The 20,771-nt window shown below is 43.3% G+C and overlaps 1 protein-coding gene across 6 annotated transcripts in view; it reads left to right on the top strand.

The window, feature by feature from the left end:
• rerea (arginine-glutamic acid dipeptide (RE) repeats a) overlaps positions 1–19,105 on the top strand; it is a 124,792-nt gene extending 105,687 nt beyond the window's left edge. For 4 of the 6 annotated variants that reach the window (XM_040152147.1, XM_040152146.1, XM_040152148.1 and 1 more), the window contains 11 exons: positions 9,824–9,986; positions 10,098–10,190; positions 10,739–10,938; positions 11,220–11,381; positions 11,473–11,586; positions 11,693–13,071; positions 13,733–13,955; positions 14,061–14,781; positions 16,371–16,544; positions 16,657–16,837; positions 16,940–19,105. In XM_040152147.1, the coding sequence (XP_040008081.1) occupies positions 9,824–9,986; positions 10,098–10,190; positions 10,739–10,938; positions 11,220–11,381; positions 11,473–11,586; positions 11,693–13,071; positions 13,733–13,955; positions 14,061–14,781; positions 16,371–16,544; positions 16,657–16,837; positions 16,940–16,973 (3,444 nt within the window). In that variant the 3' untranslated portion in view covers positions 16,974–19,105. The remainder of the gene's footprint in view (positions 1–9,823; positions 9,987–10,097; positions 10,191–10,738; positions 10,939–11,219; positions 11,382–11,472; positions 11,587–11,692; positions 13,072–13,732; positions 13,956–14,060; positions 14,782–16,370; positions 16,545–16,656; positions 16,838–16,939) is intronic. The other 2 variants (XM_040152149.1, XM_040152151.1) reach the window with 1 other exon arrangement.
• The last annotated feature ends 1,666 nt before the right edge of the window (positions 19,106–20,771 follow it).

Genomic DNA, 20,771 nt, shown 5'->3' with positions numbered 1-20,771 from the left:
TGTTTAGTATGCAACAGTGTCAAATTTAAGTTGAATTCTAGAGACAGACGGCGTATCTGAGATCACAGCACTAAGTACTTTCTTTTAAAGGCCCAGTCGATAATTTTTGATCATATAAATTCACATACATAAAGAAAGAGGTTGACTTTAAGAAAATATAGGATCTTTGTTTGCCAACATTGTGGATGTCATCCTTCAACAGCATCAGAAAATATTAACTTAGATTTTGTTGCTTTCAAGTGTGAGTGCTTGTATTAAAAAGACCTGTCAAACAATTTAAGAGTGAAAGCAGGTTGCAAACGCGATCTTGGAATTTCGGTGAAGGGTGAATTCTTTTAACATTTCCAACACAGGTTATTGTGCCTGTAACACTTTTAAGGATTCAATTAGTAATTTTTGTTTTTGTTGTCCCTGCATTATAATTGTTGTTTCTTGGTAGTTTTAAGGTTTGTCAGTCACTGACAAAGCTTTTGATTGAAGGAGACAAAGTGATTTTATATATCTGTCACGCTTTAAGGAACTCTTGTAATTGTGTTATTTATGCACACGAGCTGAGGGATGTTCCTCTTGTCGGAGATTCCCTCCTCTACGTGCGAGTGTGATTCTGCGCACGCGTCAATGTGTTAATCATCATTGAACAACTGTGTGACCTGTTTCATGGTACAAATGGGTCAACCCCAGGCCTAACAATGATTAAAATACTTATTTAATTTGGGCATTATGTTGAAAACAAAACATAAACAACACTCATACACTTTGGTTGTTCTTCTTTAAGCTGGAATACAGGTTTTTATTATAATATTTGGAAAGATTGAGAGAAGAGAGAGGTTCTTGATTTTTATCCAGACTATAATTGGCAATAAAGGGAACATGTTGTACAAGTACATGTTGCTTCAAACTCCTCCACATCGTTGACTTAGCTACTAATTTATTCTTAGATATGCATTTTGATTCATAAAACAGTGCAGACCTTGCTATTTCTGTGAGGCTGCTCCTGCTGGAAGTGTGCCGATACAGTGCTGACACAGACATCAAAGGGAAATCAAAGGTGTTTGTCATACTTCTCGCCCGCTTCATTTCCTTGTCTGCTGTCAGCTGAGGATGTCAGCCCTGATTCTCAAACACCCCCTACATATCATGTAATATTTTTACTCCAGAACTCTTTAGTGTCACCACCATTTTTTATTCCTCAAAACCAATCTCACCCTCTTGAATAAGAGATTAAAGTGTGTGAACACAGTTTCCTCACCGAGCTTTCTTCAATTATTTTTACTGGTTTTGAAATATATGACTAGTCCGGTTGATTGGCTATAAAGGAGGTATTAATGCAATTCAACCTGGAGGGGGAGTCTACTTGGCAGGAGAGGTAATAGACCTCCTCCAGGATCTCGGCCTGCCACCACCACAGAGCAGAGAAAGATTAATTTTCCCCCTGCAAATGGAAAATAAACTGCCCTTTAAACATATGAAAAGAGGAGAAAATGACTGGAAGAGCATAGGGAGGGTAGCAGTGACCGGAGGAGAAGGGCTAAGGTGGGGCATTAACGCAGTATAGACACTGAAAAGCCAGGATTGTCATATGGGGGGGGACTCTGCTTATGATTGAACTTGCTTTTTTAGCTGTAAGACTTATCTGTGCGAGTGCTTGTCGATACCCCGAGAAGGCTACATTTATTTTCTACCTGCTCATTCCCAAACCCTGTCTCTGGAAAATGAGCACAATAATATCTCAAGATATTTTAAGTCTGGGAAATGACAGAGATTTTGCCATTATTCACAGACACATATTTCTGTTACTCCACTTGCATACCAGGCCCTCGAAAAAGAAGCATGTTGCAGAGATGCAGGTGTTCCTGACTAAAGTCCCGGCCGGACCACTGTTGTTGAGCCGGAGAGCAGAGCATAAAGCCTTTGGGCTGATATCCAGAGGTCCAGTACAGTGTGTCTGCCCCTCTCTGTTCCTCAAACTAGCCCCTATTAGCCGCGCTGCCCCTGAAGCGCCAGCGCGGCTCGAACAGCCAGTGCCAAGGGTAAGCACCCAGCGCTGTGTAAACACACCAGGCCTGACTAACACTCAGGAATGCTTTATATAAAGTCACATAAAGGCCTAGAGGGGGAAGTGGGTGTGTCGTCTGACCGTCTGCAACTGGCTTTGCTGCCACCATTTCCTTCACTCCAGAGAGGACGTCATGGAACATGAGCTTGCTGCTCCCAGTGTTTAAACAACTAAATATGCTGAAATGGCAGATCACAGATAACTCTGCGCCTGATATTTTTACTGGAGAGTTTTTACAAAAATGTGGTTTTAGGGGATATCAACAGACAGTATTTGCTGAACTGATTTGTGTCAGCTCCAGCTCTGTTTGCTGTGCAGCTGAACAAGGAAATTAACAGTTGAAAATTAGATCAAGTTAGAAGGCTTAAGTTTTTCCCTTATTTCCACACAGGATAGAGCACAAGCTTTTTCATTTGTGGAAAAAAAGGTACAGCAGTTATCTTGCAGATTAAATGTTGTTAAGATAATAATGTGCAAATAAGAACTTATTAACATACCTGAAATTAAACTAATTTGGGAACAAGGCTATTTTCAGTCTTCAGTTACCAGTTTCTTTTCACTGGGCTGAAGGCACAAACTAAAATATGCATCCTGAGTAAAAAACGTTACTGCAAAATCCACTCGTGCCTAAAATTATATTCAGCACAATTTGTGTCATTATGTTTTACGAGGAAGATTATAAATTGCATTTAAGTACAAGTAATTTATTTACTTTATTCTCCCATATCAGTATATTATGTATTCATAGATCATTAAAAAAATGGCTTCACAATAGAACTCAGAAAAACCACAATCTAATAAACTCAATGTAGCAATGTGAAACTATACAACCACAGAACAAAAAGTTTGGAGTACGTTTGTTTGTTTATCAGTTCAGTTTTCCCTTGAGGCCCCATTCCTAACTTCCTGCTTTTTATTCTCTTGCAAACCCTCTCTTTCACTTCACTTTTAAATATTAAAGCACACACATATTAGCAAGATTTTGTAATGACATAGTTGTCTAATTCTATTTTAGTGACATTTTGTAAAACTCATGGGAAAAATTTGGATATAATATTTTTAAAAGTTTATTTATATTTTAGTATTACAGTCAGCTGGTACTTGCAGAACATCAGCTGCAAGCCACGTAAACTTACAGGGCAGGAAAAAAATAATAAAACTTTCAACTGACGCATAGAGACGTTTTTATGCTGCTGGTTCCTGTTTTGTTTTGGCATGGAGGTGGAAAAGACAGAAAGGTGAAGCTAGCACAGGTGAAGCCACAGTGTGTATTTACTCCTTGTAAACCTCACAAGTCAACAGTTTGATTCTAACAGCTGGGCAAGTCACAAGGAAGAGTCACATTGACAGAAGAGCATGTTATAATTTTCAGGACATATGGGCATATGGGTGACTTGAGCTGGAAGTCTGATTTTTAAAAAGATTCCTTGTTTGTGTCGGCACCAAGATTGACCAGATGTTGATGTGCTGAGGGCTTCTTGCAGCATCTTGTTCTCTCAGAGAAAAGAGAGCACTGCCCCCCCCAGGCCCTGTCATTTACAGGTTGGCCAACAGGAGAACCGTGTTCTCAGCACAACCTCACGGCAGATGTTTGCCCTGGTACAATCTGTACAAACGTCAAGATGAATCCATTGCCATGTCCTTAGCTCAGCGGCCAGAACCTTGGGGATGAGTGTAATTATAAATACTTTTGGTTCAAATACTAATTAAACCAGCTACAGGGGTCTGGTCCAGTTGGCAACAGCTGTCAGTGGTATGACAGAACAGCTTCCATGTTTGGTAAATGATATAACTTGTTTAGGCAGTGAAATTGCTCTCGGCTGATGGAAGCTCAACCAGCATGTATTGATGTTCTTTTAGCAGACCACAGGCAATTTAGCGGCCTGAGTGTAGGCAAAATCTTTTTTCTCAGCCTAATAGACGGAGCCCAGAGAGCCCAAGCTCCCTGTGTAATTGAGTTCTTTGGTAGGCTTCATGTTGTGGTTTTTGGGGACTAGCTTATCAGCAGAACACGCAGGATCGACCCCCCAGCAAAAAGGCACTGTTGCCACCCAATCTGCTTTCAGTGGCAAAAACGCTTACAGCAGGAAAAACACAAGTGCTGATTCTTCAGCATGTGCATCCCTGACCTGTGAAAGCAGAGCTTATTCAGTCATTCTCCAGCAGAAAGGCTCCGCGCAGCAGGGAATGGCTGTCTATTTAACAGCCTTTCAAATTCACTCTGCTCCACCAGCCAAGGTCCTTTCACTATTCAGTTTCTGTCGTCTGCCACTTGGTTTAAAGGCATCACTTTGCTGTAGGTCTGTTTTTGAAACTACTACATACGTGTGGCCGATACCTTGAATATTTGACCTCTGGATATTATTTTTTTAACTAAAGCTCCTGGATGAAACGCGCAGCTTCTGCAATACAAATAAAACTCTCTCTCTTTTCTTTTTTTTTTTTTTTTTAGTATGCGATAGTGTCAAATTTACACAACTACCAATTCAGAAAATTGTAGAGGGAAAAAAAACTTTCATAAAACTCTAAAGAGGACACCACTACTTATTTTAGTTTAAAATTTAAGAATTTAAATTTTAGAATATAAAAAAAATACTTTTCATTTCACCTGGTATTCACTTAGCACCTTGTCAGGTTGCAGGGGTGTTTTTATATCCATGTAACTAAACATTTTATGAATGTTTAGCTAATATTTAGTTAAAGTATTAGAAAATTGTTCATAAATCCAAAACCAGCTTTTAGCATAAAGCTAACTTGCTGCATATTCTGTGATCAGCTCATAGTGAACGGAAGTTTTAGAACATCATTTTTATGTCATCTGTATCCTTTAAAGGTCATACATACTTTAGTAAGAATGCATTTAGAAGACTCAAGGTAAATAATCTACAGGGCATCATTGACATTACATTCTGACCCACTTAAAAGCATAAGCGTTTCCAATGTTGCATCCTACAGTTATAGCCATCATGAGGATGATAGAAAAGTCAAGCACCACTCACTGAAACGATACACTATACAACCTGTCATGGGCCATGAAGAATGCCAAGTCCAGGGGTCGAACACATACATAATTAAACCCGGGTTTGATTTAGCTGAGAGAAATACATTCCCCTTCACCTCACTGAAATGAATCAGGAACCAATCCTCCCTCCTCCGGCTGCAGACTGTGGAGGAAGCAGGAGGAGCACAGGTTCATGCTGCACTAATGGATGTTTACACAACTCACTATCAGCCACCAGAGCCCAGAAATCACATGGTCCCCGTGCTCTCTGCTCCCCCAGCTGCAGCTAAACTGCCTAACATTTTTAGCTAAGATTTTTTTTTGTTGAGAGATTTTTAGGAAGGCTTTTGGTTGGATTCGAGGTTGATTGTCCTTTGTTATCCTCTGCTAGCTCTTTATTCCTCCTCTCGGCTCTCCTCCACGCTCAGCCCTACCTCCCCCTCCTCAGCTCTCTCCTTTTCTCTCCTCCTTCCCCTGCTCTTGCCAGTAACGGCCTTAACCGTTTGGCTTCATGTCAAAGCAGGGGCCTTTTGTGGCTCTGTCACAAATCTGCCAGGAAAAACAGAAACCATCTGTTCAGGCCTCGGCCTGAGAGGGGATGAGGGTGTAAATACATGAGTTTAGCCCTCGCCCTCAGCCCTGCCCGCGCACACAGACCACGGAGCCCAGCAGAGGATCCTGCACTCCCACCCGCAATTATACTGTAGTCTACAGGGGTTTCATGGTTAACCTTATTAAGTCTCAATCTTACAGGCAGGAAGATAAGACGGCTTAAAACACAGCGACTGAGTACAAAGCTGAATATGATCATATCAGGAATTATTTATATGAATTATAAAACTTCTCTATCCAGAGATTGAGGATACATTTTCCTCTATCACCTGTTGACTCCTTTTGTTAAGTGTACTTGCCTATATGTGTGTGTGTGTGTGTGTGTGTGTGTGTGTGTGTGTGTGTGTGTGTGTGTGTGTGTGTGTGTGTGTGTGTGTGTGTGTGTGTGTGTGTATATATATATATATATATATATATATATATATATATATATATATGCCATAACAAGGCTTCTGTATGCTTGGCCCTTAATAAGGACAAATACTTGAATATAATTACAATTATTCTACAGTGTTAAAGCTATTACTCAAAAGATTTGTTGATATATTTATTCATATTTTTAAAGTCAGTCACAATAAGTGGGGAGCTGCATGATGGATGAAACTCTTGCCATGTTTCTCAGACATCGTTGAATGCAAAGGAAACATTGATGTATGTAATTTTGAACTCTACATCCATTTCACGAATACATACTTGTATGTAGACGACCATTTTAAGTGGCAATAAGTGGAATGGAAGCCATGAGTGTTGTGATAGGAGGGTGAGCCCTTTCCTTGTCGGATAAACCCACGGCCAGAAAGCTCCTGCAGATGGAAGCAGTCTAAAATGCCTTATAATACCGAGCTTATGTTGTCACTATCTCATGTTCTGCAGAGCGGCAGCACACTCTGTACTCCTCTGCAGTGATTTAGTGGACTGGGGAAAATTATGGTGCAGAGGCCAGGGCCAGACTAGATTTCTGTTTCAAGTATTTCCTTGAATCGGATACAGGTGAACTGTTTTTAGATGCAGGTTCATTGTAATTTTTTCAGGTTTACTGTCATCTTCATTTTATGAAGAAATTGGCAACTTTACATGGAAGCCTCGATACAAACACGCAAACTCGCTGGCTAAACACACAATCAGGGAGAAGAAACACAAAGTAATGAAAGTTAAAGTGTTGCTGTCGGTATATGGTGACTTTGATATAGAAAAGTACACAGTCAGTGTGAGGGATTGGACGTATGTGGCTACAGGGAAACCAAATTTGACATGCAGGCAGGCTCAGAGAGGTAATCTGTCAATCTCCCTTTGACACTAATTTACAGCACAAAGCCTCTCTCAACCACAAGAATGCCATGTTCATCCTTGACTGCACTTCACTCCTCTCCACATTTAAAGTCCCTGCCTGTGATGTCTCACATCAGTCTTTTCTTTGTCAACGTGACTCCATTCAAAATTTGTGTTTGTGAACTATAAAAGCAAAATATATAACAAACATTGAAATACATTTTTTTCAGTATCCAGTTTTGAACGGAGGTCCTAAGAAATTTTTTTTCTTGCGTTTTCAAAGGAAATACCTTTTCAACTCCACAAAATTTACTCTAAATTTGTTATACTGACGCTTTTGTTTTCCTCTTTCCATTTACATCTGGCTGTACCAGTTCATCAGTGCACCCGTGAATTCCCATTCAAAAGCCCAAGTTAATATTTTCATTGGCCTCTGCCTAATTTAATGGTACTTGACATCGTGTATCTGATGGAGAGGCAGGGTGACCTTTCCCTGTGTCTGCCAAGCTGTTGTTGAGGCCATGTAGTTGTCAGCCTGCAGCGAGGAGGCAGAGAGGCACTGCTGAGAACAGTCATTAAGCACAGAGCAAAGCCAGCGCTCGGCATCACTCAACACTTTTGATCTGCACATTTCAATTAGATTTCACATCAGGACGCCTGCCTTCCCTCAGTTAGCACCTGCGCCCTGCCTTCCCAACTGGCCGGCCAGGCTGAAGAGGAAGGCACAAGGGAAATGACTAGAAAGTTCTGTTACTGCCTAAAATAGATGCACAAACACATGGCAACATAATAGAGCTTTTAGCTGATATCATAATCATTAGCTGCTCTGTTCTTGCTGCGAGCATGGACAAAAAAAATTTTCAGGGTTATTTGAAGGTCTGTGAATGTTCCATAGGTAAAAAGTAGAGCTTTCCGTTTTTATTTTTAAGATTCCTACTGATTCGTCTCTGCTGAGCTCCTGCATGTGGATTCCATCCCACCACTCCACATGTGCTCATCTACGGAAGTTTTGAGGTCTACAAAAAAAACCTAGCACAAGCTGTGGGGCTTGGAAGAGTTTAACAGTGGAGCAGTGGCTTTGCCATAACACAGTGCATGGTAAATGGACTGCACTTATATGGCACCATTTTACCTTAGCGGTTTAAAAGCGCTGTATAATTTTTCACACACTGATTGCAATGGAGCTACCATGTAAGGCGCTGGCCTGCACATCGGGAGCAACTTCGGGTCAGTGTCTTTCCCAGTGACACTTGGATGTGTGGACAGGAGGAGCTGGGGATCGAACCGCCAACCCAGAGATTAGTGGACGACCGGCAGCTCAGCATGTTAATTTACCCTGAAATTTGAAAATGCTTCATTGAGCTGAGACACCTTCAGTAAATGTTCCCAGCACTGCTTTGCCTGATAAGATGGAGTCCTAAAGGCACTGGTAGATATGAATTTCCCATAAGAGCCACATGAAGGGAGATCTTATTAAACTGGCCTGAGCCTACTGAGTTGAAGATTTTCTGCCAATCAAAGCAGTGATTTAGAAAGACTTAACTTGTTCCTTAATGTCAGATACTCACACAACTCAGCAATAAACGACCACTGGATAGTCCCTGACTTGTGTTTTCACACAACAGACAACAAGAATCCAGCTAGCCTCAAGTAGTTCTGTGTTTCATGAGATAAGAAATAAAATCTTCAGTTACTTTTATGTTTGCATTAATACCAGCCTATTATAATTTGAAATTTTTGGCTTTGTTTCTATTTTATTCTGTTATTGGTAATAGTGTTGAGTGAGAAGCCACCATTTAATCAAATCCTTTCTTGCCATTGTTTGTTTTGATGCATTTTAATAGAAGAGTTTAAGCTGTTACTGAAAAGCTGTTAATACATTTTAGAGAGCAATGTAGTGACTAATTTATGTCAAGTTTCTCAGCTGAAGTGAAGTAGGAAAACAATCAATAGCCATTAAACCCTGGGAGCTTTGTTGAACAACAGTTTAACAGACCTCAGACAGTAGATGAGTGCCCTCTGGGCTTTAAAGATTACAGGTGACTTACTGCTCACCCAAGTCACATAACACCTTCACAACTTTGTTATGGAGCCAGTGGTGGACCGCTAACAAGTGAGAGTTTATGGTGAGGGGAAAAAAAGCAAAGCCCCACAGGAAACTACATAATTGTCCCTGTCTCCTGTCGCCAATTTTCAAGACTTGTGTATTATGAGTGTGGCCGGAAAGCAGCAGTTAATATGCACAAGCTGCCTCAGCAAAGTGCTTTCTGATCCATGATTGCATGTGTTAATGTTTCAGTTGGATATTGATTTCCTGGCGGCCTTTTGTACACTGGATTTATCCGCCTCGCTCACTGGCAAGCGCGCCCCTCCGAATGTTTGATTAAAGTTCAATTGACTCTTCCAGTGAAGGGGCGAGGAGCCATTTCACTCCCTATTTGTAGCGCCAAAGCTCTGCCTGACATGTTCTTTTGTTCCCATTCAAGCTCCTGCCACCCAGGCAGCCACCAATGCACTGATCCTAATATCCCTGCATTCAGGGAGCCTCCTCGCCTAATCCTGGGACAGACAGGGCCGCAGCACAAACATGCCCCAGCCAACTACAAATCCTGGCATGGACTGACCCGCTCCATGGCCTTTCACTGTGAAATAGTGTGCTGACTGCTAATGTGTATATTCCACGTATTTTATTCGACCTAACTGCAGATATTTCACAGTCACAATTTTCCAGTTTCTCAACAACTTTGCCAAATAGACCTTAAATCCTTTTAATTCAGTCACCTCTTTTAAGTCAAGTGACGCCTTCACCTCATTACAAATAGATGTTTGTGTTCTTGTGATATATCTTCCCTTTTTAACAGCCTTCTTTTCATGTTTCATTTCAGGGAGAGCTAATCACCTTCTACTACTATTGGAAGAAGACCCCTGAGGCAGCCAGTTGTCGAGCCCACCGTAGACACCGCCGCCAGCCTGTCTTCCGCCGCATCAAGACACGAACTGCTTCAACTCCTGTCAACACTCCCTCACGTCCCCCCTCCAGCGAGTTTTGTGCGTATATTTGACCCCTTGAATGGCACCTGAGGGGAAGGGGGGGGAACATTACCTGATGTCTTCTTCAGAGCAATGTATATGAAGTGTTTTTCTTTGTTTCATTTCCAGTGGACCTCAGCTCAGCCAGTGAAGATGACTTTGACAGTGAAGACAGCGAACAGGAGCTGAAGGGCTACGCCTGCCGCCACTGTTTCACTACCAGTAAGACACCACGTCTCTCTTACAGTTATTCACACTCGTCATATGGACTGGCTTGGTTATTCATGTCCTGATTGCAGAATGCAGTGCTGTGTGACAGATGGGCATCAGAAGATGTCAGGACTAATTTGATCAAATCAGACATGAGCCCACAGCTCGTTCACTCTCTCCACCTCATTATCCTTCCCCTCTTTCCACACAGCTGGCTCCCAATGCCAGGCTCCCATCTGATCACACTTAGGTTACTGCCATCACAACAAAGGTGGCTAATAACTTTGGCTTTGTAGTGTTAACCCATTCAGACATTACTTTTACATTACTGAAAACTGAAATATAGGAGGTAGTAGAGGACAGAATTATACCTTACCCTTAATTCAACTCCTGCATGAAAAATTATATTTTTCTTATTAGAAGTTGTACTACAGTTACTTAAGGACATTCTCTGTATTAGGCAATATTACTGTACCTGTGAGGTCATTTCTGTGTATTGTTTGTACCTCTCACCACCTGTGAGAATGTGTTATTTCACAACTGTAAATGGCTTTCCTCAGCCTCCAAGGACTGGCACCACGGGGGCCGAGAGAACATCTTGCTGTGCACAGACTGCCGCATTCACTTCAAGAAGTACGGTGAGCTGCCCCCTATCGAGAAGCCTGTGGACCCGCCACCATTTATGTTCAAACCTGTCAAAGAGGAAGAGGATGGACTCAGCGGGAAGCATAGCATGAGGACCCGACGGAACCGAGGCTCGGTGCGCACACACTCTTGCTCCCCATCTATCTCTCTATTTTCACCTTCAGGAACCATAGCCTCAGAGTTATCCCTGGAGTACTGCAGAGCCAGAATACAAAGCAGTAACTTTATCATCTCTAGATAAGTAGTACAAGGACAGCATTGACGAGTATTGTTTCATATATTTGGAATATTCAAAAAAAGTTTGGATTTTCTTGTTATATGTCAATCATAATTTCCCCTATCCAAATTTTATGGAGTCCTAAAATTGGTCATGATTTATGTTGACTCTGTCAATAGATGTCAACCCTACGTAGTGGTCGTAAGAAGCAGACAGCCAGTCCCGATGGCCGAGCCTCGCCTACCAACGAGGATTTGCGCTCCAGCGGACGTACCTCACCCAGTGCGGCAAGTACTGACAGCACTGACAGCAAGACAGACTCCATGAAGAAGCCAAGCAAGGTAAACACAGCATAGACTCACTGAAACCTTGTTTTTCCATGCACGTATCTCTGAAATGTACCCTAATGGCTCTGCTGCTTTGGCTCGACAGAAGATTAAAGAGGAGGCTCCTTCACCTATGAAGAGTGCCAAACGGCAACGAGAGAAGGGAGCTTCAGACACAGAGGAGCCAGAGAGGGCAAGTGCCAAAAAGTCCAAGACACAAGTGAGTCCGTGGTCTTTGTTTTGTTTTTTCCTCATCCTCATGTGATTCAATGAATGCTTAGACGTGGTGTTATGACGCTCATCCTTTTCTCTCCTTTGTCCCTCAGGAGCTGAATCGGCCAGACTCACCCTCAGAGTGCGAGGGGGAAGGGGAGGGAGAGGGCGAGAGCTCTGATGGGCGCAGCATCAATGAGGAGCTTAGTAGCGATCCTAAGGACATTGACCAGGACAACCGGAGCTCCTCCCCGAGCATCCCCAGCCCCCGTGACAATGAGAGCGACTCAGACTCCTCTGCCCAGCAGCAGCAGCTCCTGCAGAGCCAGCACCCTCCAGTCATCCAGTGTCAGCCAGGCACGTCAGCAGCCTCCTCGGCACCTCCTCCACCTACGACCTCAGCCCCTTCACTGCCCCCACAGGTCTCCCCCACAGCGGCCTCCACCTCTCTACCTCCCCAGCCTCTGCCCCAGGCTAGCCCAATGTCTCTTATCCAGTCAGGAGCGTCGCTCCACCCTCAAAGGCTTCCCTCTCCGCATTCACCTATGACTCAGGCTCCACCTCCTGGCCCCCCAATCCCACCTCAGTCATTACCCAGCTCGCATCACGGGCCCATGCCTCCCATGCCACATCCACTGCAGCCTGGCCCCTCACACATGCCCCACCCTCACTCCATGCCCCCTCAGGGCTTCCCTGTAGGTCAGTCTCAGGTCCCACCCCCACAAATCTCTGGCCAATCACAGCAGAGGCCGCACACACCTCCTTCCCAGTCCCAGTCATCTACTCAGGGTGGAGGCCAACCTCCCAGAGAGCAGCCCCTGCCCCCTGCCCCATTGTCCATGCCTCATATCAAGCCCCCACCAACCACACCCATCCCACAGATACCCAACCCACAGTCCCACAAACACCCGCCCCACGTGTCTGCACCTCCGTTTCCTCAGATGCCTTCAAACCTGCCGCCTCCTCCTGCCCTCAAGCCCCTCAGCTCTTTATCCAACCACCATCCTCCATCAGCCCACCCACCTCCCCTTCAACTCATGCCTCAGGGGCAGCAGCTTCAGCCTCCACCAGCCCAGCCTCCAGTGCTCACCCAGTCCCAGAGCCTCCCACCATCAGCCAGCCACCAGCCTCCTCCAGCCCCTCCTCTGCCGCCCTCTGCAGTGGCCTCACACCCCAACGGGCCACCACAGCCGCCATTCTCATCCCATCCTTTCAACACAGTTCTACCTCCAACCGGCCCTCCCTCATCGTCATCAAACTCTATGCCTGGCTTACAGCCTCCATCTTCCTCTGCTCCATCCTCTTCCATCTCCATGCCACTCCCTGCCTCAGTCACTTGTGCGGGCCCGGGACCACCAATCCCACCAGTACACATCAAAGAGGAGCCTTTGGATGAGTCAGAAGAGCCAGAGAGCCCCCCACCCCCACAGAGAAGCCCCTCCCCAGAGCCTACTGTCGTCAATACACCCAGCCATGCCAGCCAGTCAGCAAGGTATGTCTACAAACATCTATTCTGACTCGAACACCATCTTAAAAGAGAAAAACATACACCTGTGCAAGCTGTTATTTATCAGTAGTCTGTTGAGCTGCTTACTGTCTTGTCTGGGGATGCTGATTAGCTCACAAACACATCCAACAACAAAGAGTCTCTGCCTGCAGGTTCTAAGGCTTTGATGTAGGCAACAAATCAAATGTCCTCAGCAAAACAGGCATCAGGGGCCACAATTAGCCTTGAGCTCTGAGTGGCTGATGGCTAGGAATTATCCGGGATGGAGAACAGGGAGAGTAATAACAGTGAGATGCGAGTGAACAGAGGCAGCTGAATATGAGTATCTGTAGTTGCCTTGTGCTTAAGTGGCTCTCAGACTGCCAATGAATAGCAATGAGGATTTTAATACATACTCAGCGTAGCAGCAAAAGTGAATACCGAGGGAGTTTGTTCCCTTTTGAATAATGGACAAGTGTAAGCTAATATAAACTGTCTTTTCATCTAATGGGACATTATCCTGCCATTCAACACACAGAATTAAATATGAATATAATGGCTCTAGCCTATTTTGTCTGTTTGTAACACGCATTTATGCACTGGAACATCATTCAGTTTTTGTGAGTAAATGTCGTAAGTAAGTGTTTTTTCTCTACCGTGACCACAGGTTCTACAAGCACCTGGACCGGGGTTACAACTCGTGTGCTAGGACGGATTTCTACTTCACTCCCCTGGCTTCATCTAAGCTGGCCAAGAAGCGAGAGGAAGCTCTGGAAAAAGCCAAGAGAGAAGCAGAACAGAAAGCAAGGGAGGAGAAGGAGAGAGAGAGGGAGAGGGAAAAAGAGCGAGAAAGAGAGCGGGAGCGAGAAAAGGAAGCAGAGCGCGCTGCGGTGAGTGATTTGGTTTGCCTCCCTTTTGTGTGGCAGTGGTTGCAAAAAAATTGTATTTTTTTATTTTTTTTAATCATACTAAACATGGTGTTTCTCCCCTCACAGAAAGCCTCCAGTTCCTCTCATGAAAGCAGAATGGGTGAACCTCAGATGGCTGGCCCCGCCCACATGCGTCCACCCTTCGACGGTCCCCCCACCACGATTGCAGCTGTGCCTCCATACATTGGCCCCGATACCCCTGCCCTGCGCACCCTCAGCGAGTACGCCCGACCTCACGTCATGTCCCCCACCAATCGAAACCACCCCTTCTTTGTGTCCCTCAACCCTGCAGACCCTCTGCTGGCCTATCACATGCCCAGCTTGTACAACGCTGACCCGGCCATGCGGGAGCGCGAGCTGCGAGAGCGAGAGATGCGCGAGAGGGAGATTCGTGAGAGGGAGCTGAGGGAAAGGATGAAACCTGGTTTCGAGGTTAAGCCGCCAGAGATGGACACACTCCACCCTTCTACAAACCCCATGGAGCACTTTGCACGGCATGGGGCCATCACGTTGCCCCCCATGGCCGGCCCTCACCCTTTTGCCTCCTTCCATCCGGGCCTGAACCCATTAGAGCGTGAGCGGCTGGCCCTTGCTGGGCCCCAGCTGCGGCCAGAAATGAGCTACCCAGAGAGGTTGGCTGCAGAGAGACTCCATGCTGAGAGGATGGCCACAGTGGCCAATGACCCCATCGCTCGTCTACAGATGTTCAATGTTACGCCACACCACCACCAGCACTCACATATTCACTCCCATCTCCACCTCCACCAGCAAGATCCCCTTCACCAAGGTAAAAGAAAGCCCTGCTTGTATAAATCAATGTCTCTCCACCACCGTTAAAATTACACAGTACAACCAATGAAATTATAATAAATTTGAACACTTAGATTCAAAACATTACATCAATTTCGGGAAACTAAATGCTGTTGTTACTCATCACTTGGCAAACACAGTTACTTTGTCCGAAATGTTAGTATTTGGTAAATGGAGGTTTCAAAATGGCGACTGCAGTTACTACAGTTTATTTACTTTTTTTTTGCAACTATTTTGTCAGAGTATTTTGTTATATTTCCAATATTGGACATTGTCTTCTCTCTATTTGTGCAACACTGATGAAGCTGTAATTTATTTATACATGGGAACATGGATAAATCAATCTTAAACTTGTCAATATTACAAACTTTCCTTACACCTTTGCAGATATATTCAGCATGTGATTGTTCATTGACCTTTTGTATATGGTTATTCCAATTAATTTTGTAAATGGATGTTTGAATGTTTTAGCTTAATTCTTCTTAACGTTTTATTATGATATTGGTGTCACAGCTGATTATTATGTTGTTATGCATTTTTAAATGGAAGGGGGGATCTTTATTATCAGCACACAGATAAGCAAAAGAGCTGTATATAAACCACTGGTAAATTGTTCATATATTTCAAAAATAGTTGAGGACCAAGAATAGAACTTTTGGCACTCGACTGAGTCATTGTAGTCTATTTACAATTAATACTGTATTATGAAGCAATTTTAGGATACAAATTCCTCTGTTATTTCAACTTTTAGCAAGTCATAAAAGCAAGATCTAAAAGGATTCAAATAAAATGTGATTAACAGCATGAAAGACTTTGGATAAAACTAAAACAAATGCCAGGGTCACATTTATATAATCAGAGACAGTACATATTTTGCTAACTAGTTGAAAGAGTGCCAGATCTTAAGTATACTTCAGAAGCATCTGTACTTAACACTATGTTATTTTCAACTGTGTGGTTCAAGGTTATAGGAAGTTTATTTAAAAATTTTTTTTTTTTTTGAAAAATAGGGTACAGTAAAATAAAAGGTAGATGATAATGTACAGCAAGTAAATGAAATCATTCATATTAAGAAATTCAAGCAGATGAAAATTAATTTTTGAGGAGATTAATATTAGTTCAGTATCTTTTCTAAAATCAGTGTGCTGTAATTTGAATCAAGTTGTCTGTAAAGAAATCCAGTCATTATACTTCCCCCCATCACAGTAAAGAGTGAACAAAAGGGACTTTGAATTGATGGCAATTCTGCCTCCATTTTTGCTAGTTTAAAATGTTTACCTTATGATCTGAAACAACGTCTCACATTTTATTCTCTCAGCACTAATGTACCGCATTGACATGAGATTGGAGTAAAGCATTATATATCTTCATTGAGTTTCTGATAGAGCCAGCAGATGCTGTACAGTGGATTAATATAGTTAAGTGGTCCCTGCACTCTCTTGTTCAACCCAGAGAGAAGTAACATAATATTAAGCTGTGTATCACTAATGTCTGTAGCATGCACTGTCTGTGATACTCTATCTTGAAATGAGTGTGCCTTGAACCTAAGACTCTGACACCCAGAAGGTGGTGGTGAATGTCTTGTGTGTCCGTCAGGTTCTGGGGCCCATCCACTGGCAGTTGATCCCCTGGCAGCTGGACCTCACCTGGCCCGCTTCCCTTACCCACCCGGCGCCATCCCCAACCCCCTCCTCGGCCAGCCGCCACATGAACACGAGATGCTGCGCCACCCAGTCTTCGGTAGGCTCTCGGCCGATATCAACTCTCGTTAACAATAACATCGCATCCAATCTATCGGTCCATCAAGTCTGCCAGATTCCCCGATCGACTCTTTTGTTTGTGCCTCTTCCAGGTACTCCATACCCACGGGACCTACCAGGAGGTCTACCACCGCCCATGTCCGCAGCCCACCAGCTGCAGGCCATGCATGCCCAGTCAGCTGAGCTCCAGAGGCTGGCCATGGAGCAGCAGTGGCTCCACGGACACCATCACATGCACGGAGGACCACTGCCTGGCCAGGAGGACTACTACAGGTAAGATAAGCAGCAGAAATGAGACTAAAAAACATTTAGATAAACTGAGAGCGTGTGCCTTTGATTTTGCAAAATTAAGACTTGATGTTTTTGGTGTTTCAGCCGGCTGAAGAAGGAGAGCGACAAGCAGCTGTAACCAGACGAGGGAGGCAGCGATTGACAGGTGCAGGACACAGGAAGTTGTTACAGAGCGGTCTCTGGACACATTCAGTTTTGAAGAATGGAAAAGGCCAAGTGGATCGTCTGAGAATTCTTCTGATATTTGTTTTTGTTCTTGTCAAGGACTTTTTTTTAATTATTATTTTTCAAGACATTGACTTTCTTTGGTATATAGCCAGTAGTGACAACGTCCTCAAGACTCCTGCATGACAAGCTTCCCTGACGTTTTTTTGTAGGTGCTAGAACAAGACACTGTGCTTATCGACAAAAAAAAAAGACGAGACTGGTCAGGCCGTTTATTGAAAAATAACAAGTGCTATCTTAAATTCAACATTTATTTTAATACATTGTTGGAGGTTTTTCATAATTTTAAGAAAAGCTACAGCATGGCGTTTTTGAGTCTGTAAATAGTATATATAAACATATAATTATTATTATAATTATTATTATTACTAGGTGTGGACTCCAAACCAAGTCGTTTCAACCTCCAATATAATTGTTTTGAAGCATTATCCCTTGTTTCAGAGGGGAGCACCATGGCATTATACGAGCAGTTTCTGAGAGAGTTGCGGTTCAGTTGTGACGTTCCTCTGACATCACTGTGTTAGATTTAGTCCTACATACACTATGTAAACCATAAACCTGTCACACCCACCGTGTCCATTCACCACACACCTTTGACACGCAGCAGGTTGTCAGAATGTGTAAAGTCAACGTGTTGAGTTACTGATTTGATACACTTGAAGAGGTGACACAGTCGTCATCGAGGCTTCTGTGGAGTGCACACTGAAGCCATAGACTAAAAAGAAAAACAAAGTTTGCACTGAAAGAGTATCCTTGAGCTCCACACAATTGGTTTTATCCTTTTGTTTAAAATCGATATTTAAGTCACAGAATGGAGTAATACTTTGTTACTTTTTGTTGTTTTTACAGAGAATGATTTCAATTATGATTTTAAAAACGTGGACAGCAGAAACATATTTGGCTGAACTGAAGAAATTTAAAATTGCTTCCAGTTCTTCTAAATTGTCGGGACCTGAATTTTAACATTTTTCACTGTAACAGGAGCCTGACAGGACTTTAGGATTGTTTTAAACGTGTGAATGGTTGTGAGTCGGTGCTAGTTTGTGTTGTGGTGTCCCCTTTCTTTACTTGGTCCAGTCATTCATGTTTGTTGCAGGGCTCATATCTGACTGAGTCGTCCTCCCTCCAGCCAGGCTGTAATAATGTTCACTGTGACACCAGGGGGGGCCTGCCAACACGTGACCAGTAGGTAGAGGGTTGATGATTGTGTGTGTGTGTTTGTGTGTGTGTCGTTCTCACAATGTTTTCATATGCCTTGGTTCCTTAGGGATACACACGGCCTCCTGAGACTCAGGAGTGGTGTGTTTGTGTGCCACTGACTGTTACAAGTAGTGTTGACCTGTCATACCAGTGCACATGAGCCCAAGTATTTCTTTTTCTTTTTTTTTAATCCGTGACATAAGTTCTGCATTTGTTCCATGCACTAAGACTGTTTAACTGTCATGAAATTTAGAAAACTGTGGCTTTTTAAAATTTTATTTTATTTTAACCTAATGAAGAAACCGTACTTGCATTTAAAAGTGATCATATCTTCTCTTGGAGCACTAGAATTTACATTTAAATGGTTGCAAACATCATTAAACTCCTGCCCCCTTTTTAAAAATCCAAAAAAGTCTTTTAAGCCCTGACAACAACTTGTCACTCTGTCTTGCCATCTCCCACCGATTACTGTCTCTCTTCTGACGGCGTACTCCTCCTCATCATCATCCTTTGCCTCATTTCCTGATGATTCCCTTGCCTTTTACTCCCTCTTTTTGTGTCTCCAAAACCTTTGATGTTAAGTGTTGTCAATGGTTTAGCTTCTTGTTTCAAAGCGGCAATAGCAGAATGTAAATTCTGACTGCTAAGATTTATATATATACTGGTATCTTGAAGCTTATTGTATATATGAGTAGTCGCCATGGGATGACACAATGTAAACAAAAAGTAGAAATAATAAGAAAAATTGTGAGTCCTGTGTTCTCTCCATTTGAGTATTTTGTAATTTTTTTGAAAAATTTGTGGAATTAAAATAAACGACTAAGTTACACCACAAGATACGCCTTCATCTGTTTTTTTTAATGTCTTCTGAATGCATCAATGAATCATTTACTGCTTTGTAAACACAGTTGTTTGTGTGCTGAGGTAGAGCTGACAGCTAAATCCCAGCAGCCGTGAGACACAATAATCCTGTTTTAAGGGTAAACAGTTTTGATTACTCACTGCTCATTCGCTGAATGGCAAAGAAAGAAAAGAGAAACACTCTTAATTCCCTCTGTTTTTATATTTGTGAAATGTAACTCTCCAGCGGAGCAGAGCGACTGTTGCTGGGTGTGTTTTGATAATACTCATGTCCTACATTTGCTCTTGAATAATAGAATTTTTGCTTGACAGGAGAAATGTGTTACGGAACAGATCAAGCATTCCTGTTTCATATTTTTTCAGCCTTCCATTTTCTCAGCTTCAAATATACTGAGCTCCAAGAGATCACCCCAGCAGCAGGTAGTGAATCTTAGAGCTGAATATTGCACTGCTGTGGTATAATAACATCAAAGCCAGGCTAAGCCAGAAGGAACACCTACTCAGGCTGAGATGCCTTGCTATCAGCGGGGCTGGGCTGTCATTTCATCCTGTGTGTGGGGAGTGATAGACCAGCAATCTGTGATGGTGTGCTGCAGCGATGGCTGTCATTTTGAGAGGACGCTATTATTCTGCTGCTGCTCTCTGAAATGATGTCCTGTCCTCGGGAATATCCTGGGGCTATCATGTGACGGCCGCCTTGTGAGGAGGTGCTGCTTGTTGTTGTCGGCTCGCCTCACCTCCCCATAAGACACAACAAGACGTCAGAGCCGAGCAGCGCTGGGTGGTTGAATAATTCATCTCCCCTCCTCCTCCACACCGGCGATGGAGCGACTGTGACTTGTGTCAACTCAAATCCTTCTCATAATACTTTGTGTACCCCTCAGGCAGGCACACAGGGATACATGGTCTCAAGAAATCTGCTCTCTTTGTCTGAATAGCAATATGTCTTGTGCTGTTCTCGCAGTGTTATTGTGTTTGTTGCAGCAGGTCTCAGACATAGAGCCTCCTCATCTCCTCCATCCTCCTGTCTTTCCTTTCGCTCCGCTGTCCCTGCCTGCAGAGTTTATGCTCAGTGGCAGAGAGGAGCCTACGTGCTATTAGTGCATTCAGTCGGAAGGTAGCTGTGTTCCTTCAGCGGGTAGCTCTGTGGCTGCCCTGTGGCCGAGCAGGGCCCTGTCTATCTAAAAGAAGAGCTGTGTTGACACAGAAAGCAACTCGTTCCTTATCCACAGTCTGAATTAGATACACAAGAGACATGATACTAGATATTTTACACTTTGTATCCTCCTAAAAAACATCTTCCTGTTTGTTAGTTTTATGTGCTTGGAGCAGTAGTAAAACCATTGGTTCCCTGTTCTCATTTGATAATATTTGGAATGCTTCCTCACTCAGATCTGAAACGACACTCGGTCATTTGCAAAACAAGCAACCTGTGGTTATGTGAAAACTCCATCTAATAAATTGAGCACAGCTGTAGGAATTGGATGCAGGCAAATAAATGTAATTAAACACATTTAAAATGCAAATGAACAAGCCTCAGATATGCAGACGAGCATTTTATATAAAACAAGGTTGCGTTTTAGCAATCTGAATATTTATGTCAGTGAAACAGCCTTCATTTTCCAAGGAA

The sequence above is a fragment of the Xiphias gladius genome, chromosome 18, assembly GCF_016859285.1.
Source record: "Xiphias gladius isolate SHS-SW01 ecotype Sanya breed wild chromosome 18, ASM1685928v1, whole genome shotgun sequence".
NCBI classification, from domain to species: domain Eukaryota; kingdom Metazoa; phylum Chordata; class Actinopteri; order Istiophoriformes; family Xiphiidae; genus Xiphias; species Xiphias gladius.
Note: the sequence above shows the minus strand (reverse complement) of the source record. Positions and strands in the feature narration are given on the sequence as shown.